Below are 27,025 nucleotides of genomic sequence, written 5' to 3'. Positions count from 1 at the left end.
TTTCTTCACTTAGCCTGCATTCACTGCAACAGTTAAATAATCATAGTTACACCAAACAGTTATTTTGCTTATAATCAGAGAGCTCTTCTGTTGGATAGGAATGGGACTGTGTATGCTTACACCTGCAGTGTCTACTCCAGTGATTGACTGAACCAAGTTCTAAGTGACAACATGTTAAGTCCAAAGTGAACCGAGTCCTAACTGAGGAAAACCATACCTTCACAAATCTTGGTGCTTACACACATGCCTGGCTGCATACATATTCAAATATTAAATGGTTATAAAACAAAGACATACACAATTTCTGGGGACAAATTTAGAATCTCTTGGTGCGGGCAGCCAATCCGTAAATCACAAAAGTGAAGGAATGACTCAGAAGTTAAGCAAAAAAATCCCCAACTCATTACACACCACCACAAAAGAGTAATGGTTCATAAATCCTCAATGTTAAAAATAATCATAACGCAAAAGTAAAACCTTTTTATAAATTTATCTCATATTGCCTTACTCAACTGTCACATTGCCTTACTCAGCTGTGCTGATGTAGCTGTGAAGGTTCTGGCAATGGGCAGGTTGCAGGGCTGGCTCTGTGAGGAAGAGGTCAAGGGCTACCCTGTCCAATGGACCCACTGCAGAACACAGCTGAGCCCCTTAGCCAAGATAGTGGTGCCTCAGGGAAAACATAATTAAGAGAGGGCAAAACACACTGAACAAGGAGAGTGGGAAGGAAAAAGGACTAAGAAAAAGCAGAGCAAACTCCAAAGTTGGGGAAGGAGGTACAATCTGGCCCCCAGGGGCCATATCCCTGTGCAGCTCAAGGGGACCATGCTGGAACAGATGACAACACTACAGCCTGTGCAGGGCCCCAGACCAGAACAGCTGGATAATCCTTGAAGAAACTGTGGCCCATGAAGATGCCAGATTGGAGATGATTTTTCCTGAAGATCTGCAGCACACAAAAGCATCCATGCTGGAACAAGGGAAAATTGTGAGGAAGAAGGAGCAGCAGAGGAGACCTGTTATGGACTGATGATAAACTTCCTGTTACCCATCCTCCTGCACTTCTTGTGGGAAGTAGGGAAGTCAGGAATGAAGAAATAATTGAGCAGCTGGGTGGGAGTTTGGCCCTTAACCAATGCTAACTCATCAAATCAACAAATGTAATAATCATTTCATGGATTGAACAAAGGGCAAGGGAAATGCAAGGTATCATTTCGCAATTGGGCTGTTTAGGCCTTCCTTAACAATTCACAGAAACCATCTATCTAGATTGCGCTGTTCTGACTAGGCACTTCTCATATCCTGCACAGTCATTATCGGCAATAATTTCTACTTTTAACAAGCGATGGAAAAGTCTTTAAAGTAATGAAACAGGATTAGTATGAATGACAGTTTCAGAGCAACTTTAAGTCTGGACTTCCAGTTCCATACTGCTAATGTATTTTATGTTACACTTGAGCATGTTTTGGTAACCTCGCTACCACCTTCATAACAATACAGAGGTTACTATCGAAAATAATTTTTCCAAGGATTTTCACCTAACCATAATTAGCTTTCAGATTATGTTGGGAAGAATTTCAGTTGCTTTGTACAGACATTCTGCAGATAACCTACTTTTTACTCCTCTTCAGTTTTGGCATACATGCATTTACTATTAAAAAAAATCATAAAGATAATTGATTCAAAGTTTAGTTAGGACAATGAAGAAAGAAAAATTACTCTTCAGATGAAATACCTATATTAATTAAGAGTTCAGAAGAAGCACTTGAGAATGCTGAGGGGCAAAGGAGCAAACAAAAGCTACTAAACTAAGACGCTATCTGGTGAAGGAAACATTTTCCAGTATAGAAACCACAGTCATAGCTAGTGAAAGTCTACATTCTTGCAACATCAATTAGGCCAACTGGGAAGCTGGTTGCACCTTATAAATCCATATGCTACTTTTTTCACGTGGGATACAATTCAAAAAAGTAGTACTCATCTGATTGACATCTTCTGAGAAAAAGTGGACATGTCCAGATCAGGAATTACTGAAAACAGAGATTCATCAAGCACAAGAAGACTACATAGGTTTTAAGAAGTAAAGTTCTAAGGACAGACACCAATCTCTGTTGAAGTTCTGGAGAGAAATTTGTCTTCATATCAATGCACTGACACAAAATCTGACACAATACTTTAGAGTATTTTATACTGAGTTCAGGACTATTTAGTTGTTGGACTGTTTTTTTTTTTTTTATTTACTCTGATTTTAATTATATTCTTCTACTCAAACTAGTAAAGACATTTGCTCCTGCCTGCACCTGTTGAATTTACTACGGTTCATTTCCCACTGATATAAATATCAAGGCTTCAGGAAAGCACTTTTTCATTTTAAATAAATCCATTAGATGTTCCATGTCACTAATTTGGTTTGTTGCTGCTGCCTTTTGCTTATTGACACCTGAAGTTTGCTCATCTCTCTCTCACAGATCATTTATCAGAAAGGATCCAGCTGGAGTTCAGGCATTCCAAAATACCAAATATGAACAAGACATATTGTAGTCCTCTGCAGACCTTCAGAGTAAGTCTGATCTCTCCTGGAACCAGATGTTTTGTTATCTCCAAATTAGGCATGGACTTCATTTTGCATGGGGGAAGGGCTTCATTTCACCATCTATCATGTTTCTGGAATCCTTACTTTCCAGTTCACAAAGCACCAATCATGCTTCTGAGTCTTTTTACAACTGAATTTTTACTAGTGTATCACATGTCTGGCAGGCATTTTTGGGAATGGGAAAGGGAACAAGTATTAATGAAGAGGATCAGACTCACCCCCACCTCCTGAGAGATTACTGATATGATATTGATATTAATGGAATAATATACAGAACAACATCCCTGTGTATGATTCTGGACAAAAATCTATCTTTTTAGCTTCAACAAAGTTCTTGAAAAATGAGAGTAATATGGCTGTGATACCAGAAAACCAAAAAAATTACATTCAGTTACTGTGTCGGACAAGCTCTTGAGAGAGGTTCTTTCAACCCTTGCAATCACACTAGGGACCTAACTCACGGTGAATACAACTCTTCATCTACATGGGATTGTTTCCTCTTGATACAATCACAGCAGATGAAAACCAGATGCTGGAGGTCTACTTTGATGGGATTTTGGTTTTAGGGATTTTTGCACAACAAAAGTCATTCAGCTTTGTGGAGCTTAAAAATTCTCTCTTCCCAAGAGGCAAAAGTCAATAATACATTGCACACTAGAAAAGACAACAGCACTGCCATACACACAGGTCTTTGAATCTTTCCATCCAGGGTTTTTTTTAATGTGCATTAGAAGCAGATATTATATGCTGTCATATTTATACAAGGTAAATATGCAATGACAAGTAAGAAGTCAGAATGTTTCAATGATTCTCTACTTTTTTTTTTTTTTTTTTTTTTTGTGAGTTATAAAACATTTTAAAAACTAATAAACTTGCTTTAAAAATTGCATCATGGAGAAGAGTAAAATGTAAAGAACTACAAGTTAAAATGTTTCAAAACAGATGCTGACACATAGAAGTTTCCTCTGTGTATATTAAAATATGTTAAGAAACTTAAAACTGAGACAATGGATAACTGAGAGAAACCAGAAGCAGACTGAATAATTTCTAGTAAAATATATCTGTATTTTTGTTTGTGCCATATTCACAAGACCAGTGCTGCAAGAGCTCCTTTGGCTCTTCTAGGCTCTTAACTCCAGAACTAAGACAAAGAAAGGGCCACAATTCGAAAGTCAGTCTTTCTTCCTGAATCCATTTTTTGACATTCCACATTTACCTCAAAATCAAACCATATTTATGCAAATTAAACTGAGTTCTCCTTTCCATGAAGGACCTTGCCTTATTCTCCTCTAATAAGAGGCACTGTAGTAGAAATGACAATTACTGTATACATCTTACTAATTTTTGAAGTAGAAAAAAGAAGTGAAGATTTTCTTTATTGCAATAATGGATATTATCAACTTTTTGGATTTATATTTAAATTTTTGAAATTTGAAAAATTGTTCATGTGGCAGACCAGTGATAATGGTCTGCCACATGAACAGTGACAAAATACTTCTGGTATTCATGTTCAACTACACGTTACAGAAAACACCAACCACAGGCCAAAATTTCTTCTCTCACCACTTGTTATTTTATAAGGAAGAAAAGCAGTTGTTTTCCCAGCAGCATTTCTCTACTTGTTTAAGAGAGTTTAATAGTTTCACATTCCTGTCAACTACCAGTTATTTTACTGATAGAAAGGTTTCTGTTATTGTCACATGTTATTTACTCTGACAACACTGCTACTTGATGTTTCATTCTGATTTTCTATACAGAAATATGCATTGAATATATATATATTATATAAATAAAATATATTATATAAATTATATCTATTATACAAATGATATAAATTATTTAAATATCTAAATCATATAATTTCTATATTTTTAGTATAGAAATATATTAATTGAAATACATTTGTTGTCAGGACTTGCAAACCTCTCTCAGAATCATGGGCAAGCAGGAATCACTTTCAGGCAAGGGTCATTAATTTTTAAGAAATCTGGAACTTGTACTTTGAATTTTAATCCTTGTGGCATGACAGGCCTCTCAAACACTGAATGAATGGAAGCAATGTAGAATGTATACAAGCCTTCAGTCCAACAGCTCCATGGCCCTCTGTAACCACTACTGCTTGTACTGTTGTCTTCATTACAAGACTTCTGGGACCAGGAATTAAAAATTCTCATGCCAGTTCCTCACTGCTGGTTCTCTGAAAGCCTCAAGACAGAGATTGTAGAGGAAAGACAGACTTAAAAATTATAAGTTTAGGGAGAAGACCACAAATACCTTGCCTGTTTGAAAGAAAGGTAGAACACTCACATCCAAAGTGACTCAAAGATAGGGACAAAAGTGTCTTCTTCCTTTATGGTAAGCAAAGGGAAAGAGGACATACCAGTGAAGAGAAGAATGAATGACAGACACAGAGCTGATGGATTCCCTGGACTGGGATATAGAAAAATACCCAGCCTCCTTTATTCATCAGTGGCTGAGTAAGATAAACTTGTTTCTCAGACAACACTACCTCCAATTTTCCCATCACTGGAATAGATGGCTTAATTTTCAATATTAAGTGTTTCAAATCCACATGAGAGTAGAGAGTTGTAAAAACAGAAGAGAAAGATAGTAAAATTATTTAACTTTAAACTTAAAAAAAAAGTATGCTTTTTTATACTGGCAAATAATCTTTTTTTTTTTTCCCCTACAGAAATTAGGACACTAAATTTTTGCATATATTTGAAAAAGAAAACTGAAGTTTAAATGTGACTGAAAAATCTTACTCGAAGTGCACTAATCTTTCTTAGGAAGGAATATTAACTCAGTTGTGACACATGTAAAACTGGAATGCAGGACAGCATTATACTTTCCCTGGTCAGACTGACCCAGTCTTCTCCTTCCCTGAGCCCTTCTAAAAAATGCCAGCTGTGGAGACAAAAGTGAAAGATAAAACTGTCTGACAAGGCACTGGAAATGTTTAAAAAAACACCAAACATTTTGTTGTCAAAAACTTTCAAAGGAAGTGATTTAATTCGCATTCATTTCAAAGATGCCAAAAAGTAACAACCTTATTTGACAAAATCATGCTGCTCTCTTGCCCTCTTGCCACAGAACTAAGAGAGGGAAGGTTACATAACCAGTAAATCAGCTAAGAAAGCTTTAATTGGAAAAAAATCCCAAACTTAAATTTCACTTAATGAGAGACAACCAATCATTTCCTTATCAAAAAAGTTTCCCTGTAAAGCAATCATCATTTTAATAGGCACACTCACTATTTTTTGATATTATGTAAAAAATTAAATATGTATTTTGGAGAAATCCAATCACTAGTGTTGTAGTTTTAGTAAAACAATGGTACATAATCTATCAAAGTAACAGTTTTTAATATACAGCAAGTAGTCATGGAACTCCCATAAAAATGAGGTCTCATAATTTAACAAAGACCAAAATCAGAACAGAGCTGACAATACAGTAATCTAGTGTTAGCATTAAATGCTCAGTCCTAAGACTTTAATTGCAACTACATATGGAGCTCTGAGATTTAAGACTGGCAAAGTCTTTATTCAGCAGGCATGGACAAGAAGAACATATTTTATACATGTGTATAAATCATTGTTTGCTAGCCTAGCTCTAAGCACGAAAAAAATCCTATACATAACCACAAGACTCCTTCTTTTCTTCTGCATTTACCTAGGAAAATTTATAGATACACAAAGGCACCTACATGTATACGTACACAGAAAACACAAGTGAAGGATGCTGCAAAGGAAAAGATGGAAGAAATGTTGCTTTTCCCTCTAACTCCCATGCTTTCTCAACAATAAAAATGACAGCCTCTAGCTCCTTTTTTTTATCCTTTTCTTAAAGAAAGGAGCTGAAAAGAACATTGCAGGCCAAAAGAACTTAGCCAAGCACTATGTACAGACACATTTTCTGGAAGTTCAGAACCACCAAACAAAGTCTACAGGAAGACAGTGTGGCAATATAGGCATTCATCTGGAGTGGAGATAGACATTTCAGAATACTGTGATTAAAAGAAGTAAGTTATAATTACTACACATGCAGAGATACAGTTCAAAAACACCTTTTCCCCAGGTTTAAAACAAACACACACAGATGTCAAGAAACAACCATGAGACGATGCACTTAAAATAGTAATATCTGTTTACAAATTCAAGTTGCTGCTTGGTGGAAACTTAATTTCTGCAACATGTCCCCAAGATACAATCTAATACTAAAACTTATCCTGCGGTAGGTCTACTTTCCAATTACTAGAAGTAAGCATAGAAGGTATATAATTAGTTATGACACTGGGACAGGCATACATGTTTCAACACAGACAGAGCTCTGAACAAAGTTTTTGGCAGTATATGACAGAAGACTTAAATTGAAAGCTCAAAGGCAGAGTATAGTGTATTATAGAAAAAAAAAAATAAACCACCCTGTAACTTAAAAAGTTCTCACACCAAATGATTTTTAAAGGTATGAGCGTATTCAGCTGAAACACCCTTCATAAGCTGGAGAGAAAAAAAATATTGCCCTGAAGCTCCAAAATAGGCTATATTACAAATTAAGAAAAAGAAACTCAATCCTTTGAATGGTTTCTTTTCTTTTCTTTCAGTGAAAGGGTGTAATTCTTCCCTAAAGACTATATTATGACAAAACATTTATATAAATCAAAGAAGATTTCTTTAATGACTGTGGGCATGGGATCTTAAATCTGGGATGAAACACCAAATTCTATCAATTCTAAAATAAATTAGGCAAGGATTATAAAAGTAGTACTTATCTTGGCATTAGAAAAGAAAAAAAAAAAAAGAAAAAAGAAAAGAACATTACTGTCAAAGACGTATCATCAACATGTTCTCAAGCAGAAGTCCCTGGAAGGGCATTTAGCACTAACTTCAGAATAAGTGAGCTCTGAGAAGTTCAATTAGGTATCTGGTTTCTAAATGTTTTCGTTTAAGCAACCAACAAGACACCGAATGAGTTATAATGGCAATGTCCATATGGATTAACCTTATGGATGTCTTGTTTGATTCTACAGAAAGAATTAGACATCAGCTAGTTTAAATAAGCTTCCTCAGATGTTTGAAAGGGTCTACTTATTCTGCAATGTTCCCTACAAACAAGTACTTTAAAGGTCATTTTTTGAACAGGATGCCCATGATTACAGTTTTTGTAACAGGAAACACTGAATCTGTCTCTTTAAATGAAATTCAAAGTCCATAAATTTGTGATGCGGATATCTTGGAAAGTACACCTCAAGCTAAAACAATTGTAATTGATAGGCTTTTCCAGACTGAAATTAAAATAATGTTTGCATAAAATACAGTAGTAATTTTTTTATGTTTTCCTATGTTTAGAAAACAGCTTATATATTCTCAATACACAAACCAACCAGATACACAATTTTGGTAACTATCTTCAGTAACTTCTTCTTTCAGTAAGTACGCTCTTAGAACATAAGAACATGACATCTTCAATTTCACACCCTTAGACAAACTTTGAGCAAAAAACCACACTGCCTTTCTAATACGAATGCATAATGCTACCTCCATCCTCTTAGATTAACATTACTGAGAGAGCTGCAGGACTGTTGGCAGAAATATTTCTTTTGTCAGCATATACCATGTCCTATCTAAACAAAATCTGACAATAACTCCCTTTTCCCTGCTTCAGATACTTAACGAAAAACCTGGCCCTTGCCGAATACTTGGAAAGAGTGTGCCTGTGATGCCACACACTATGTTCATATGAGGAAAGAAATAAATTTTTCAAGACATGAAAAGCACACAGTATAAGCTGTGTATTCCTTCTGAAGCTGAAAGAGTTAAATGTTTGTTCGTTGCCTACAGTTGTGGCCATGGGGCTAACACGGCACTTAGGATTACAAGCCTTCCTCAGATGTAAAACTAGTACTTTTACATCATCCCAGAAACAGCTTACTTAATAAGCTGCATAGTAGCTGGGTGGGCCACATTCAGCACTAATTCAGTTCATGAATATAACAAGAAGCAAAATTACCTAATTTTGGGGAAGTAAGAAACAAAGTTGGCAGCATGTGGGTACATTCAAAAGCATCAACTTGCCTTCTCTAAATTATGTCTGCCTCAGCAACTAGACCTTTAGTTCTCAGTCTTACCAAAAAAAACCAGTTTTTGAAAACTAGTTTCATCTCAGGAGAAAGACTTTATCTTGCGTACTTTGTGAGCACTGATCCTGCATTCAAAAGTCACTGATACATTTCAAGTGCTGTAAGTAAGTAATAGCATAATGCTAGTGTAATTAAAGACAAAGATACTGTAATTCAGTGCACCCCAGAGCTACAGTGCACCTCAGAAAAACACATAACATAAAGCATTCCACTAATAAACCAGATCAAGTTTTTCCGAAGAAAAGTTGGACCAGATTATCTGTGAGGTTCCTTACAACCCAGTATTCTGTGATAGATTTCGCTCTATTTGAGACTTGTATTTTTCAAATATTGCAGTATACTACAGAATAACATTCTTATCCACATTTTTTCTTCCCAATCAACATATGAATACATGCTACAGATGATAATATTATTCTGATCATATATTTACTGATATATTGAACCCCTCACTTGAGGGTTTTTTAACTCTCCAAATATCACTTACAATAAAATCGCTCCCCTTTTCCAGTTCTTACAAGTTGCCACACTAGGATTACTGGACTTTTGTTCTAAACAATGTTTTTTCCTTAGTTCTATGAGGTTTCAGATAATTAGCATGGTGACTCAGATATTATTCATGGAGTATGTGTCTTTAGCGTGACATTGAAAAGCCTCTTGAAAACATACCATGATTCAAGCTACCATGATCCCTTCAGAGCACAGTGCTAATACTATGGCCCTACTGTTTTCCAGCTCTCATAATTATTACTGGACACTAAACTCACGAAAGCCAAAAGCAAAGCACCCATGAACTATTAGAAAACAATTACACATAGAAAGAAACATCAGGTGCCCAGGATATACTCATGGTGTATGAGTCAGATTGTAGCATGTCACATAGCACTGAAAGTGAGATAAACTACATATAATCAGGATAGTACAAATCAGCTGACAAGTTTTCACTTCCCACTGAAGGTTACCTTGTAGCAGTAGTCTTCCCTAGGTATGTTCATAAGAACCAGAAACTTGGAAACGCAATTGTTTTTTTCAAGTTAATGGGAGATGTGGTATTGACTGCCTTGCTGAGAGGGCACCTGTTCCATGAGTTCATTCTAAATAAACTCCAGATGAAGTTTATTCACTCCTGAACTGTCACAATATATGCCATGTCTCTTTATTAGTAAGGTCCAAGAATGATACCTAGCTTAGGTTTATAATTCAAGTTTGTAACATATATTATTGAAATTGTATCTAGTTTTTTTTCAATAAGCTAGATAAGAGAGATTTTTACACCAATAATGAGTACAGCACAACACATCTAACAGAACACTCTATGCTTCCTCTGAAATTATTTAATATCTCAACATCACCACCTTCTACCTTGCCTGAAATCGAGTTAAATAACACCTGTGTCCATTTGCATACCTATTCCCATTACTGTTAAGTAGATGGCTTAATTTCAGCTGAGCTTCTGTTACCCTTCACATAACTTACTAACCTCTATACCTTTTCCCACTGTGGCACTGCTTCTTGTCAACACCTGATATTTCCTATTATTTTATGTGTAGACTCAGTTATAAATAATTATTTTCCCAAGACTATCTTACTAGGAAAAACAAGTCCTAAATTTTCACAGTCCTGAAGCTTTTTCACAGAAAATACAGAGATACTTTCTAAAACATAACAAAAACTAACCAAACATGCAGCATATGAAAACGTTCCCATGACAATATAATCACAGTGTATTTCAATGTACATTTATTACAGCCATAGAACCCCATATAAAAGGAATGAAGATCCTCTTTTGCAAACAAATGTAATGCAATACCAGTTTTGGTTGTTCTTCTTTTATAATGCATTACAAAAGGCAAAATGTTATCCTTTTTATGAAATATTGCCATGATAAATAGAAGTAATCAGATTTCTTAAAGGAGAGATTTTGAAATTAGGCAAAAATCTACAATGATTCTTTTGCAAATTCCATTCAACACTGCTTTCAAGACAAAATATCCACAAGAGCTGGCCCTTCACAGAATTTGAGAGATATCAGAGGCTTAGTTGTTAGGTCTCATTATCATTACTATACTATGGTAATGATTGACATATATATGCATATATATATAGTAACTAATATACTATATAATACTATAGGACACAGGATCACAATACTGGCTTTGCTTTAAGTAATGACTATGGAAACATAGTCAAGTCACAGAATAAGATAACTCTATATCTCAAAGGAAACTCAGTGCACTGTATGACAGTGTTGAGAAACAGGGTTTATAATATACAGAACAGGTAAGAAAGCTGGAGAATAATGAAAATAAAATAATAAATGCAAAAATCCAAACAGAAACCAATGTTTGCTAAAATGTACCCCTAAGATTAAAGGGAAGTTTGGTTTCCCATTGCAGTCATTTTCACAGAAAATTTTTAGAATTGATGTATGTCTTTATTTTACTCAAGACCCAGAACTACCCAAAAAGCTTTCCTAATTTTTTTTTCTTTTTAGCAAAACTTCCAGTCCAGAAAATTCTGCATTTATATATATATCTATCTTAAAATGTATGTATATCTGAATCAAAATCACAAAAATGATGGGTAAGGTTGGAAGGGACTACAAAAGAGGTCATTTGCTCTAATGTGCCTGCTCAGGCATGGTCATCTCAGAGCACATGGCTGATGAGCATAACATTGATGAGCAATCTGTGCCAGTTCTCAATCACTGCACAGTAAAGAATTTCTTCAGAATGTTCAGGTGTAACTTCCTGTGCATGAGCTTCTGCTTATCCCCCCTAGCCCTATTCCTTGGCAGCACTGAGCAGAGCCTGAACCCATAATTCTGACACCCTCCCTTCAGACACTTCTATGCATTGAAGAGGTCCCCACTCAGCTGCCTCTTCTCAAGGCTGAACAGGCCCAGCTCCCTCAGCCTTTCCTGAAAAACAGATGCTCCAGGCCCTTAACCACCTTTGTCACCCTCTACTGGACCTGCTCCAGCAGCTCTATGTCCTTCTTGTGCTGAGGATCCCACAAATGGATGCAGAGCCCCAGATGTGCGTCCCTTGGGTTGAGTCCAAGGGGAATATCTGAATATATGTATGTATGTATGTAGGTAGGTACTCTGTGCATATAATGTATATAAATGAGTATAGGTATGTAATTTTGGTGCGTATTTATATGTTAATGAGTTCATAATGAAACACTGTGTATGCATTTACCACAATATGTTGTATACAAACACACACACAAAGAGGAAAGCTGCAGCAGAATTTTTGAAAGTTTTTCCTTGCACTCCATCTGCAGCTCATCTTTCTATACTGGCCACTGGTTAGTTTTTAAAAAAGCATTAAATTGCTTTTTGAAATAAATTTGCATAAAATTTAAATAGCAAATAAAAATTATTATTGCACCATGTAAAACAAAGAAACATAAATATTTAGTACTAGCAAGGACCCTCTGTCAATGAGTCTAAAATGCACTAGCCACACTGGCACATACTTGGAGTCTTAAGGAGATGAGACAGGAACTTCTACGGTAGTAACAACCAATAGGGAGACACCAGTGAAATATCTCAAAGAAATTTAGGGGTGGTCCTCTAAGACAGTTACTTGCCAACAGTCCAGCTCAAACCTCTACACTAATGCATGAAGTATGGGCATCAAACAGGAGGAGCTGGAAGCCACCACACTGCTAGAAAGTTATGACTAAAGTGCCATTCCTGAAACTTGGTGGGATGAATCCTGTTACTGGACCCTCTGACACACTGCCCTCAGGGACAAGGAAGCAGAACAGACCTGGCAGATCTTTAATGAAGTCTTTCACAGAGCATAAGACCTAGAGATCCCCAGTAACAAGAATTCAGGCAAAGAAGGCAAGAGATGGTATGGCAGAATAGGGAACTCTTGGTCAAACTAAGGGGCAGGAAGGAAATGCAGTGGCAGTGAAGTAGGGACAGGTCTTCTTCCTGGGAAGAGCACCTGGATGCTTCTCAGTTGTGTAGAGACAGGGTGAAGAAGACCAAGGTCAAAGTGCAGCTCACCTTCACAAGGCATGCAAAGAATCAGAAAGGCTTCTACAGGTATGTAGAATGTTAACCAGAATGGGAAGGTCAGAGAAGGTATACCCATTCTGACAAACTGGAAAACTGATAGCAATGGATGAGGAGAAGCCTTTTGCCCCAATCTTCACCAGCAATGTCTTCTTGCACTTCTCCAGTGGATGGATCTCACAACAGGGAAGATGGGAGCAAACTGCTTCCCACTGTAAGAGAAGGACAGGTTTTTGACCATCTGAGGAACATAATCATGCATAAGTCTATGGGACCTGATGAGATGCATCCCACAGTCATGAGGAAATTGACTGATGTAGCTACTAAGCCACTCTTCACGATACTTGTGAAGTCATGGCAGTCAGAGGAAGTCTCAGGTGACTGGAAAGGGGGAAACATTGAACCCATGTATAAATGGTCAGAAAGAAGGACCCTGGCAATGCCTGACCTGTCATCTTCCCTCTCTGCCTGGGAAGATCATGGAACAGATCTTTCCCAGGAGCTCTGCTAAGGCACATGGAGGTCAGGGCGGTGATTCAAGACAACCTGCATCACTCCATCAAGGAAAAATCTTGCCTGATCAACCCAGTGGCCTTCTATGATGAGTGACTACATCAGTGGAAAGGGCTATGGATGTCATTTATCTGGACTTCACATAAGGCCTTTGACAGTATATCCCACAATCTCCTTTTCTCTTAATTGAAGAGATACAGATTTGGTGGATGGACTACTTGGTGGGTAAGGTGAATAAGGCGGATGACTGCATTCAGAGGGTAGTGGTCTGTGGCTCAGCATCCCAATGGATACCACTGACTAATGGTGTCCCTCAAGAGACTATACTGGGATCAGTGTTATTTAATGTCTTCATTCATTAAATCAATTACTTCAGTCAATGGCACACACAAGTGAATTGAGTGCATCATCAGAAAGTTTGAAAATTACACCAAGCTGAGTGGTGATTGACATACCTGAAGGCCAAGATGCCCCCCAGAGGATCTTGGACAAGCTCGAGTAGTGGGTCCATGGCAATCTCATGAGGTTTAACAAGGCCAAGAGCAAAGTGCTGCACCTGGGTCCAGGCAAGCCCTGGTACCAACATAGGCTGGGGAATTTGGGAAAGAGGGCAGCCTTGAGGAGAGTGACTTGAAGGGCTTAGAAGGATGAAAAGCTGGACATGAACTGGCAATGTGTACTTGCATTCCAAGAAACCAAATGTACCCTGGGCTGTATCTAAAGCAGCATGGGCAGCAGGGGAGGGAGGGGATTCTGCCCCTCTGCTCTGCTGTGGTGAGACCCCACCTGTAGTGCTGCCTCCAGGTCTGGGATCCCAGCACAGGACAGACATGGAACTTTTGGGGACAGTCAAGAGGAGAGTCAACAAGTTCATTACAGGGATGGAGCATCTCTCCTATGAGGAAAGGCTGACAGAATTAGGATAGCTCAGCCCTGGGAAGAGAAGCTTTGGGGTGAACTAATTGCAGACTTCCAGCACCTGAAGGGAGTTTACAAAAAAGATTGAGAGACTTTCCACATAGAAATGTTAGAGGGATAGCTTCTAACTGAAAGGGGTAGGCTTAGATTAGGTATTAAGGACAAATTCTTTACTGCGAGAGTGGTGAGGCACTGGAACAGCTTGTCCAGGCAATTTGTGGATGTCCTACCTCTGAAAGTGTTCAAGGCCACGTTGGATGGGGTTTTGAGCAATCTGATCTAGTGAAAGGTGTCCCTGCCAATGTGGGGGGAAGGGGTGCAGTTGGAACTAGACAATCTTCAGGGTCCCTTCCAACTCAAACCATTCTATGATTTTACGATTTTGCTTGTTATGAGCTAAATTTGTGTGTGTTTGTTATAAACTCAGCACAACAGGAGCAAAAACAATCCTAAAACCTCACTGAATAATATTGAAGTCTGAATAGTTGTATCCCTCACATCCTTGAGGCTTAAATCTATAAAGGTGAGGACAAGAGTAGCTCTCTTGACTCCACTACTCAGATGGTTTCTCACTGAGAAACTGTTTGATCTACTGTAATTAGATTCTTCATCAGTGTGGCAACTGCTGCTTGAGAAGACTGATTTTTTTGACCATCTGTATTTGACCATAGGAAGACAGTAACTGTGTTGTGTTCTACAGGTTTATCTAACAGATTCACAAATCCTCTGTAGAGCCTAGAGGCTTCCAAATATTGCATGGAACTCACAAAAAAAAAAGAAAACTCATCCCACCATCCTTCCCACACCTGTGAATCATTTAGCAGAAAAAGAACCATGAAATTACACACACAAGTAACATGTGAGAAGAGGAAAGTTGTGCACAGTTGTAAGGAAGCAAGCCTCTTGTCCTGCTGCTAGGGTGACTAGAGATAGAAGCCTGTCAGGTTCTTCCAGCATTATATTACCAGTCTCATCCACCTCCTTCCCTACTGTCACCAGCATCACAGAGCCTCTTATCCACCTCTTATTTTTAAAAGACTACTGATAGAGTATTCACAAAGGCTGTATATCAATCTGCAGGAGACAGTGAACAGTTTCCTCCCATTTTCTGACCCCCAAGCCAAATCACAAAAAAACAGTAGATCGCTCCCATCCCTGCTACTGTCATACTGACCCCACCACTGTAAAAGTGTCTTGTCAGAAGTTGAAGAAATTCTTGTTTATGAAGAATCATCTGATATCACAAATCCTTTAAATATACCAACTGATAAGTAAAATAAAAACTGATACACAAACTACTACAAATTACATGTAGATAGAAGCAAATGGAGAAGATTGTAACTTACATTCCAATGGCAAAATTAAAAAGTAACCATAGTTAAAGTAAAGGAATAGAAACCTTTAAATCACACACCACTTATCTGCTATTGCTTCCTGTTCCTACTTCACTTTCTTTCTATCTTACTTATGTGAATTACAATAGCTTGGACTTAAATTCACTTAGAAGCTTTTAGTTATATTACATACATGATTTTACACATTGCTTTTTAATATTTCCAGCAAAGTGAGAGGAAAATCTTCATGCCAGTTTGTGTACTGAAAAACATAAATTACTCAGCCTCTCCACATTGCTTATATAACTGCTCAGCCAACAGGCTTGTAGTGTCATTTATTTTGATCAGACATATTTCATAAGATATCAGAAATAATGTATCTTCAAAAATTGGCTCAAAATACAACTGCTAAGTGAAATACAGCCATAGCCTAGCACAAAAGTTGAAAGTCTGCATTTTTACTTGCATAGTGTTTGTTATTTTTTTCTAATTCTTAGCATCTCTATCAGAACAGCAAAACACTTTCCAAAATGCTCTCTAGGATTCTGTACAGAATCTATTCTGGAGAGATAAGTATTATTACTAGACTTTTAGAAGCATATCATTGGCATCAGAACAGTATAAAAATACTGCTCAACTGTATTGTAGACAATAAATTACTGTCCATAATAATAACTTTTCAAACATACATATGGGATATATGCCCATTTGATTAGTATTAGGAATATACCTGCAACTGCACAGTGAGATGAATAACAAAACTCTTCTTTAATAAAATTGGCACACTGCCACAACAAAGTCAATGGAGTTAGGTTAGTAAGAGTCTATCAAAACAACTGCAAAAGTAATTACTTAGCAATGAAATTTTACATGTCTTAACAATAAAGAGCAAAAAAGCACTTTCAGGAAAATGTTTCCCTTAGTTCAAAAATGGCATTAATCAGGGGTTCCAAATTAATTTATCTTAAATTTATTATACTTCAATTCAATTTCAAAGTAGTTTTATTACAAAAAAGTCACCAGGCTAGTTACAGTAAAGAGAAGTGGTTCATCATGCTGAGCACATCTTTCTGAACGTCAAATGCTACATTTCAACAGGAAAATTTATTTGATTCCTAACTGGCCCTTTCATCTTTGATTTGGAAACCATGTAGTAAGTTTTAGACTCATCAAAGCTAAAATCAGCCTAGTAATGAAAGGATGTTTTATACTAAGGGCATTTTTATATTTGCTCCCAATCATATTTGAAGATTTTTTTTTTCATTTAAATATTTGTCTAATTCAAATCATAAAATACAAAAGCTTCTCTTCTAATTTCAGGAAAGTGGAATTAAATAGAAGCATTACAAATGTTTCCAGTCTTAGAACAAGAAAACTAAAAAGACTACTTTTGCTGAATTTTCTCCTGAACACATTTTTATTTGGATACACTTGTTCCTACAATCAACCATAATACTCCTGGTCACTTTGGATTCCACGTTTTGAATTAAAGCAAAAGGTGCAGTCAGGCTTTACTTCTTTAATACCAAAAATATAAAGAATTAAAAAGCACAGAATTCCTATCACTAAACTATGACCTCTCATACTTTAGATGATGTTAATCTAAAATGTTTATCTGAAATAAGGAAGTTTTAAAGAATTTTCCTGTAGCCCACTAGATTAATAATCTTCATAATCCTCTTAGCATACAATGAAAAGTGAAAAGGAGGTGACTAGACTTTATTCAACAGTTTCATAAAACTTTATCTCCACTGGTTTCAGTGGCTTTACTCCCACTTCCAACGTTGCTGTCAATAGGGGCAATATGAGACCTTAATGTTCTAAATAGAACAAAGAAGAATTATTAAAATTTCAATTGAAATATAAATCTATGGGTTTAATTTTGTTTTGGCCAAAATTTCATTATGAAAATCATATGAAGTTATACATAATATTGTTAAAATGCTACTGATAAAAATGTAACTAAAATGTATTCTAAAAGGTCAACTCTAGGGAAGTCAGGAATAAGCATGTATTTTTTGCTATTACATAAACTGAGAGCTCAGAATTCAGATAGATTAGGATAACAGGACAAGATGGGCTCCCAGGAACTTCAGAAACAAAATGGATGTAATTATGGCACAGTAGAATGAGTAAATAGTGTCACAACTAGTAATTTCGGCTCTTCAGGTAGAAAATGTCGAATAAACTACTTAGATGCACCTAGACATTATCAACCAACTTTATGTCTTAGATCATGGCAATGCTTTTAAAAAATCAAGAGTGAACTTTTGAGCTTTACTAAGAGGAATATTTCAAAATGCATTGCAATTAGTATTTGCAATTTTTTTCAAGTAATTTGAAAGATTTGCAGGTTTTGATCCAAAAACAAGTAAATAGAAACAATAGTTATAAGTGTATTATTGATGACAATTTCAAGTACACTTTAGCCTGGCTGCTTAAAAAGTGAAAAGCAACACATTTCTAAGTTATAGAAAACATTTTTTGTTTGTAAATGACATTTAAATGAAACTAACATGATTGACAAGTACCTTGCAAGCAAGCCTTGGCAACACTTAGTGCAAATCCATCTCTTTATCGTTTTAAGAGAAATTCCTTCACAACTGTTTGTCTTTGCAGTAACTCCTACAAAGCTCATTAGTGCCAGCCTTGGTTTATCCCCCATGTTGTGCATTTATCTCCGGGATGCATTATCAACATGTGGCACATGTCCTTGACATGCATAGAAGAGTTGCACCCCAGGATAGCAGCATGCATGACAATAGTGTTGACTCTTACTCCTTTATGGTTGCTGGGATGTAACCAAGAAATCTAATAACTGTGACAGTAGGCCTTTAGGTTTCTCCTTGCCTTTCCAGACAGTGAAGCTGCACAGACACTAATGAAAGGTTAAATGAATAGGAATAGCTGACAAGAGGTACAATAAAGAAGGGACTTGGTAATCCACAGACACTGAGCAGAGATCCTTGGCTCAAGCCGAGAAAGGACAGCACATCGTCGAGTCACAATATTTAAAACAGCTTGCTATACACAGAGGCTTTTGTGTCTGGGTACATGTCTGGCTTCGGAAGGAAAAAAAAAATGATACTGAAAAGAAATTTCAGCATGGGGCACTTTGGCAAATGTCAGGTCACAAAAAGGGGAAAATGTTTTTTGTTTGCTGTTACATCTTTGTATTCAACAGTAAAGAGCATTGACTAAGAGCACAAATCAAAAGTTCCAAATAATACATATTTGACAAATATAATAAAGTTGCAACACTAATTCAGTGTGATTCCAGCTGACAGCATGACAGGTGTTATACATACACCCAGCTTCATTTACAGCTGATAACAATTAATAATATGCTTTGCTTATCCTTTAAAACTTCCCACAGATGAAGATTTTTTAACAGGCCTAGCTTCTACAGTTTTACATGCAGCAGAACAGTAGACCTAACCCATTGCAATGCTCTGCAAAAACATAGCTGAACTTCCAGACAGTGCACCAGACCATGGTGACTTAAAAACTTTAGTGGTTAGCTTATGGCATTTTGATTTCACTTGGCTCGTGACTTCCAAATCAGCATTATGAACATTCTGGTTTTCATAATGAAAAAATAATTGCAATGCCCAGCGTGGTTTTAAAACTTCTCTAGCTTTTTATAGTTTTCTACAAAAATGTGATTTACGTACATAGTAGGACATTAAAAATTTTAAAGAAACAGAAAGAACTCTCTAAAGTAACAAATCAGAAGCAAATCTGATCGTTACCTGAATTTGTGTGAGTTCTTTTTACATAAAATATTTCAACAGAAAAGTACTGAAATAGATGCTGCAGATGAAAAGAATTCTCTCTCAAAATCCTTGATTTACCTGGAATAAAAAAAAAGTATTTACATATCTATCTGGAGTATAAAATATACATATTTATAATATGTGGTGAGTGTATTATGGGAAGATTCTAAATGAGGGAACCTCTTTGAACAACCACATTATATTACAGCAGAACTCCTGAGTGTACTAAGATTCTAATAATCAACAAATAAAGGGTTTTACTAGCACAGCACATAATGAGAGCAACTGTGTGAGAGATAAAGGAGACAAATCTGGTACTTTATCTCACTGGATTATTTAATTTACTGAAAAGGTAAATAAGTTTGTCCAAAGTAATACTTATAAAAGGTGCCATATAAATACAAGCAGCAATTATGATCAATGCATTTTTAGAAAAAATGCTAGAATTTAGGTGGGATGAAACTGACACAGAATAAAAGGTTTAGACAGATGCTTTTTATTAAGCCATGTTAAATGCTATTCTGCTAAATTTAATGCAAATTCCTGGCTAGATTAGGAAGTGATACACTTTTCCAAAATGACAGAAATACTCTATTTGTTTTGTATTTTATGAGGAACCTTTTGTAATTCCAGACATGTACATTTTTTTCCTAACACATACTAATAGTAGACATTAAATCAAATTAAATCACTAAATAAAAAGTTCTGTGCAAACCTGCAGACTGAGAGTCAGGACTCTCATTAAACAACATTCAGCGATGAAAAGACTTCACATTCTAGTGACAGTGTCCAAAGTGCAAAAGGGAAAGGGACACTGCCAGAAACGCCCATCTCTGAGACGAAAGAAAAATAAATTTGGTTTTTGTACAAAATCCAATGTTTTACTTGGACTTGTTTTAATGTAATTGCTTTGCTGTTGGTCATTTCTGCTTTGTTTGAAATTCACAAGATCTGTAGTCAGCCACAAATCCTACTGACATACACAGACACATAACACAGAATAAAGCCACCTCAAAGTCTAATTTCTAGATCTTTGGCTCTGAAAAAAAAGGTAGTAATCAGTCCTCCCTTATTCAGAATATTTTTCCCCTTTTTCTTACCTATGGCATATCTAATAAAATCCGGAAGCTCCCTCTAGCTCTCCAGAGGAGCTTAACTGACCAATGATCCTTTACAGTTCCTTTCCATTTTCAAAAGCAATACTGAGAAAGAGAGTGAGAGCAGTATTTCCCTTACATAATACCTGTTCTTGTTTCCATTCAGCAGTGGTTTTAATTCTACAACTTGAAAGGATGTGGATTATATGTGAGAACATCTGCTGTGAAATACAGAAAGTTAAATACTGCTTATTCTTGTGCAGCATACTAAAGACTCTCTCAGTCATTTCCAACTTACACTTTATTTACCAAATTCTAATTTGAAATCTTATATTGTTTGACAACCTAGCCATGTATGTATGGAAACACACAAACACATGTATGCACACACACAAACATACTTCCATTCCACCTTTCAATTACCAAGTGCAAAAATCATGTAAAGAAACCTGACAGAGAATACCATGGCCCCATTCAGATCCCAGATTTTAAGTACAAAATATTAGTTCAAATCAATTTGTTGGCATATGCTGGTTTCCCAGAAAACCAGTAATGCCAGTGGTAATTTGCTGACTATACTTTCACCTACCATAATATTTACACATACCATTTGTAATGGCTTTTATTGTTTAATCTCCACTGCATTTCAGTATTGGATACTACAGAATTACAGTTATTTAGCAGGCTATAAATAATGTAGTTGGCATGTGCAATTGATATTTAAAATGTCTTACAACTGTAAAAGCCTCATTACAGACTAGCAAATCATTTCTAACAAGCAAGTTCAACTGACAAACACCAAAGCAAATCTGCAGTCTATGCTGCGAGCATGTTTGTTTTATTTAAATGATATACATTTAATGCAGCGTGCAAAGGACCATCGGCACAAACTTTATTAAATGACAAAGCGCAGTTCCAAAGTAATATGGTAATTGTGAAGTTTTTGAAAATAAAACTGTAGTATTTTTTTAAAAAATGGATTCTCAGTAACAACAGAAAGAATAGCTTACTTTCCCCTCCCCCCTCTATGAGCTAGTGTCCAATTTCTTCTTTTCTGAACAGCTGTATTATCCAACTTAAGTTGCTCTGCTAATTTCAGTCCCACAAGGACTAACTTGGAAGGCAAAAAAGTACTAGAAAAGATCAATTTGCTGGGAAAGATCAAATGAGAAAACTGTGGGGACAGCACCAGGTCATAGTATGAAGAACTAAGCAGACCTGTTCTTCATTAACTTAAGCTCTCTTGGGATGTCACACACTACCTGTCCATAGGCTTATTGAACCGCCTAACCCTCATCTCTGCACCATTCTTCTGGGCCCAAGTGAATCATATCCTGCTGCTGACAAGTTAGCAGGGGACTGCGGCTGCAACATGAAAGTACTTTTCTTTCTTGTCTAAATCAGGCAGATTTTTGAAAAGAGGACACAGCACTGACTCGTGACATGGCAAGATGAAATGAGAGGTCTGGGCTGGTCTTCGAGCTGTGTAGATAAAAGTAATCAAATGACACTCCTGGAATGCAAATTGGCATTCTTGACTGCAGCAATTGCACAACCATGAAACATCTCTGACAGCAAGCAAGATTAGGACAAAATGTTATGTAAAGCACTGAACTCAAAAACTCACTAGAAAATTCAAACTGTAACATTTACATTTTAATACAGCAATAGCCATCTCTGCTTTTGTCTGTTTCTTTACTTTGTTTACTGCAATTGAACACTCATCTTTCTCAAATGCCTCAAAAATAAAAATATAATGAAATTAAGGCATAGATCTTCTCCTAAAAGTTTTTTCCTCTAAAATGTCACACTGCTTTATTTTTTACAAAACAGTGTACCAAGGCAGGGTTTTTCTATTATGTGTGCAAAATGTGTGCTTAAGAAACACTTTCACAATCCCAAGTCTTAAAAGCAGTTTCAAAATTTTCTCATAACAAATAGTTTGTTATTTACATTTAGACTTTGCTACATGTGGATCAGGTAAAGATGAGTCATTTGAAAATTTTAGCAAGTTTTAAAATTCATGTGCTTTAGGATTTTAAAGCAGAACATACATAGAGCTAGTTAGCTCATTAACACTAGACAGTTTAAAATGAAACTGTAGTATATCAGAGAGCACATATGCCCCATTAAATTTCAGATTTAAAAATCCTACCATTTGTAAGGGCAAGGAAATACACTTTTGCAGGAACTGGGTATCCTCGTGCAGGTATGCTGATCAGATTTATTAAATATTACTGTCTGAAATGAGCTCAGTAATTAAACTGTGAACATTTGTAATCTATGACAAAAATGCTACCCATTTTATAATCTGCCAATGGAGATGGTTTATAATACAAAGGGAGAAATGGAATATAGTGAGAAATATAAACCCACATCCACTAAAAATATTTCAGCAACTACTATATACAGCTAACACACAGATTAAGAAAAGAAATAAGTAATATTCTGCCTTGATTTCATACTTAAAGAAATAGCTTCAAACCATTTTAACCATCAGACACACAAAAAAGGTGCTTGTTGCCACTTTAATCCTGGGTACACCAGATTACTACATGATGTCTTTTGTGCATCAATTTTACAACAGCTTGACTCTAGGGTAAATGGGAACCATCATAAATCGCATGCTGCTTTCAAAACCACTTTAATTTCTGTCAGTGTTACTGTAACCACAGTCCTGGGCACATGCTGCTTTTTCTCCCTGCCTTTTTTTTTTTCTTTCTTTTTTTTTTTTTTCCTTGTTGTCTACATTTGACAGTTGCATCTCCTACACTCCAATTGAGGCTTTGATCACTGAAACAAGACATGTCATGTTAGGGAAAGAAGGGAGAAACACAAACCCTCCATCGTAAACTCCATTCACACAGATATTCTCTATCTATAGTTTGAGTACTGTATACATATACATACATGTACGCATGCAGAAACATACACATATATAAGTAGATAAAGATACAGATGTATACACACACACACACACACTTGTGTGTGTGCATGTACATACGTATGTGTGTGCTCAAGGCACACAGGAGAGCTCTGTAACATCCCTGGAGTGGGGTGAAAAAAGCTGACGGAAAGCAGAGCAGTAGTCAAACAGTGACTGGAAACACCACTGAATATGGGATGATCACCGTTCATCACCAGCTGAGGTTGATCCATGTGTTAACGTGAACAGTTATCATTCTGCTTGTGAACAGCTATCATTCTGCATGTTAAGTGTAGCCACAGTTTAAATGAGCTTGTCTCTCACAGCTGTCTAACCTGACCTCACATCACAACTCACACAAACGGACTTCAGCCAAATGACGTCCTAGGCCATTTCGACTTTTAATTTTTCAATTAAAAGCCAAACCCTGTTTTGCAAAACCCCTACTGTAAAGGAGACTTGCATGTACACAGCACATGAAATAAGCAGCAAAACCTTGTTCAAAGTTGGGTTTTTGAGGGGCTCCACCTTCCTCTTTACAGTTAGGGCATCAGCATAACTCTCCAAGTTCTGTTAGCAATCACTGATTGGAGAGGTGCAAACTGCAAGCACATGCACAACAAAAAAGAGTTTCGGAGGGAAGGTGGATTTACACTCCTGTCTCCCTGCCGCAGGCGATGTTTCACACCCGAACACAGAGTTCCTGCCCGCTCTCAAAGGTTACCTTTACATTGTGTGCAAACCGTACGCATTTCCGAGCAGAAGGTGGTGGTCAAAATAGATCAGACCACCGTAAGTCCGAGTCAACCACACTCCACCTTCACTCTCCCTCCCTCCATCCGCAAACACTTTTTGTTTTTTTACACTAGCTCCTCATCTTTAGTGCAAGGAAGAAGGCGGTAAAAAGCATGTGGCCATCCCATTCCAACCCCCCCAAACTCACTTAAAGTTTAGCACAACCTCTTAGACATTTTTCCCCCAATCCACGCAGCACAGAGCTGATTTATTTATTTATTATCTCCCTACTTCGCCTTGCCCGACTGCTTGTTTCTTTGAAGGCTGTGAAACATACTGATAGCAAGCAGGGCTGCTTGTGTTACTGAACAATTTATTAATCAAATCAAACCAAAGTAAAGGCTACAATGAAAACGAAAGGCTGCTGGAAACTTCTTACCATCTCTGCATGCTGGTTGTCAAGTGCACCCCCTGTCTCTCGATCTCCTCTCAGCGGCAGTGCCTGCACCCTTCCTTTTGCCTCTGGGCTCTCAGCATTACACTCTCTCTCTGGCCCCTCTTTCCTTTTCTCCCTCCTTACCCCCCCCCCCCCCCCCACCCCAGGTGATTTGAACTAAAAATCGAGATTTAAAAAAAATACTTTTCCCCCCCAAAAAAAAAAAAAAAAATCCCCCAAACAAAAAACAAACTAAAAAAAAAAAAAAATAAACAAACCAAAAAAACAAAAAACCCCCTGACCAACACACACACACAAACAAAACAAAAACCAAGAAAACCAGCAGCTGCAGCAGCAGCGACAGTCTCTTTCTACCCCACCTCCCCTCCCCACACAGACACACACACCCTCTCTCTCTGACTCTCTCAAAACTTCAGCCCCCAAAGTTCAGCCCGAGCAGCAGGAAGAAAGAAAGAGAAAGAGCTTTCAGCGGAGAGCTGGAAGTGATGGGAGGAGGGACCCAGGTTCGGGTCAGAGCCTCCACAGGTTGGTTTGTTGTTGTTGGGATCTTTGGCTGGGGAAGGGGAGGCGGCGGGGGGAGGCTGAGAGCGGGTCCGAGAGGGCAGCGCTGCTTCCTTCTAACCCCGCGCTCTCGGGCGAGGGCGACAGGCAGGGAGGCAGAGGAGTTATTTTTTCACACACACACCCCCGACTGCTCTTTCCCCTTCCCTCTGCCTGCTCCCTCCCCCGCAAACTTTCTGTGCCAGGCGGGGGCCGCGGCAGAGGCCGCCCGCGCCCAGCTGTCAAAAACACCCAGCGACCGCCGCCAACTTTGTGGCGAGGGCGGCCGGCGGCGCCGCGCGGGGCTGCCGCCCCTCAGCCTCCTCTGCCCCCTTTCGCCTTCCCGTCCTCCGCCCCGCTGCTCCTCGAGCGGCTGCAGTCCCTCCCGCTGCTTCTCCTCTTCCTTATCGGCTCCAGCCGCTGCTGGAGCGAGCGAGAGGGAAGGCGGCAATGCGAAAGAAAGCTGGAGGGAGGGCTGAGAGGGGGCAGAGAGACGGCGGAAAATGGAGCGTAGCCCAGAGGAGGGGGTAAGGAGCCGGAGGGGGAGAGGGAAGAGCGTTAGAAAGGAAGGGAAAAGTTAGGCGAAGTTTTTGCTCGTGGTGCCGGTTTCCCGCTTCCCACCCATTGCTCCATCAGCTCCCAGGGCTCTGCGGCGGCGGCGGCTGCTGCTCGGTGTGGGATCTGAGGAAATATTTTGTAAAAGGGTGGGATTTTTTTTTTTTTTTTTTTTTTTCCTGTGGAAAAGGGGGGGGTGGGTAAGGGAGGCGGGAGGAGGTGAGCCGTCACGGTTGTACGTTCGCAGGGAACAGACAAGAGTCACATCTGTGTGTGACACGGAGCCAAACCGAGAGAAACCCTGCCCCGGCGGCGCCGTGCAAGCGCAGCCGCCGCCGCGGCCCTGGCTGGGCGCGCAGGCACAGGGCGGCCGGCGGGCGCGCTCCCGCGGGGCGCGGGGCGGGCCGGGAGCTCCGCGCCCTCCCGCGGCCGCCGGCGGCTGGGCCGCGCCGCTCCGCACGGGGCCAGGCGGGGCGCGGGCACCGCGCGGCCGGCCCTCGGCCCCCGCTGCCCCCTCTGAAACCTTCCCTTACCGGTTCGAAGCGCCGCTCTCCACGGGAGCCCCGCCGGCGGCGCCGAGGGGGTGGCAGGGCCGACCCGCGTCGCGCGGGCTGCTCGGTCGGGGGAAGGTGGCGGAGGGCTGTCAGGCTTCACCTGCGGGGACGGGCGGCGCGGCCCGGCCCGGCCCGGCTGTCCCTCGTGTCCGGCCTGGGAAGGCGCTGAGGGTCACCAGTGCGGTCAAAACCGGCTCCCCTCGTCAGGCGCCGTGTAAACACGAGGTTTATACACGAGGTTTAAACACGACCGGACCGTTAAAAAGTGAGCGTGAGGAGAACTTTCCAGGCGATGTGAAACACAGATAGAACATTTTGCTCCCTTTTGGTGTAGCTGGAGACTGAGATGACCTAGCAGAAACTGAGAAAAATTGAGAGAAGATGGGAGATAGCCGTCTGCACTCCTGATTTTTCCTGCATCTGCTGTGGACTGAACTCACAGTAAGCTTACTGTAATGAACGGCATGTCCCCGGGAATTGCCAACTTCCCAAGCTTGTTACCATATTTTGGCATCTTTGTTACTTGTGTATTTCCTATGCCTGTCAGAAGAGAGAAGGATAAATTATCTGTATTAGTATCAAAATTATTTTTTCATAAAATGCGTTATAATATATCTCAGTGTCTGTTTCCGTGGAAAATTTTTCTTGTTTTCTGGATATTTGTCAGATACCTTGATTAGGCATAATATGTATCAGCTTATGGACAGGTTTGCAGTGTCCGCACTTCATCAGGATTAGTTTTGATCTTTGAGGGCATTTTTTTCTAATTTTTTCTAAACGACAACTCAAAAGGACTTTGCGTTCATCAGGATTTTGGATTTTTTTATACAAGTGCCATGACCAGTAAAGGTTTTG

The 27,025-nt window shown here is 38.7% G+C and overlaps 1 protein-coding gene and 1 long non-coding RNA gene across 10 annotated transcripts in view; one reads left to right on the top strand and one right to left on the bottom strand.

The window, feature by feature from the left end:
• Positions 1-25,973, bottom strand: part of BNC2 (basonuclin 2) — a 608,431-nt gene extending 582,458 nt beyond the window's left edge. For 5 of the 6 annotated variants that reach the window (XR_008842612.1, XM_056514615.1, XM_056514613.1 and 2 more), the window contains exon 1: positions 25,683-25,973. Coding sequence is in view for 5 of the 6 variants with exons in the window: in XM_056514615.1 (XP_056370590.1) it covers positions 25,683-25,694 (12 nt within the window). In the remaining variant the exon portion in view is untranslated. Of the gene's footprint in view, positions 1-24,503; positions 24,650-25,682 lie in introns of those variants that run through there. The other variant, XM_056514612.1, reaches the window with a different exon arrangement.
• The window catches only part of LOC130265511 (uncharacterized), a 42,328-nt gene continuing 40,099 nt past the window's right edge, over positions 24,797-27,025 (top strand). For 3 of the 4 annotated variants that reach the window (XR_008842614.1, XR_008842613.1, XR_008842615.1), the window contains exons 1-2: positions 25,053-25,588; positions 26,505-26,611. This is a non-coding gene — a long non-coding RNA (uncharacterized LOC130265511). The other variant, XR_008842616.1, reaches the window with a different exon arrangement.

This window comes from Oenanthe melanoleuca, chromosome Z (genome assembly GCF_029582105.1).
Source record: "Oenanthe melanoleuca isolate GR-GAL-2019-014 chromosome Z, OMel1.0, whole genome shotgun sequence".
NCBI lineage: Eukaryota > Metazoa > Chordata > Aves > Passeriformes > Muscicapidae > Oenanthe > Oenanthe melanoleuca.
This window is presented reverse-complemented; position numbering and strand designations above follow the sequence as displayed.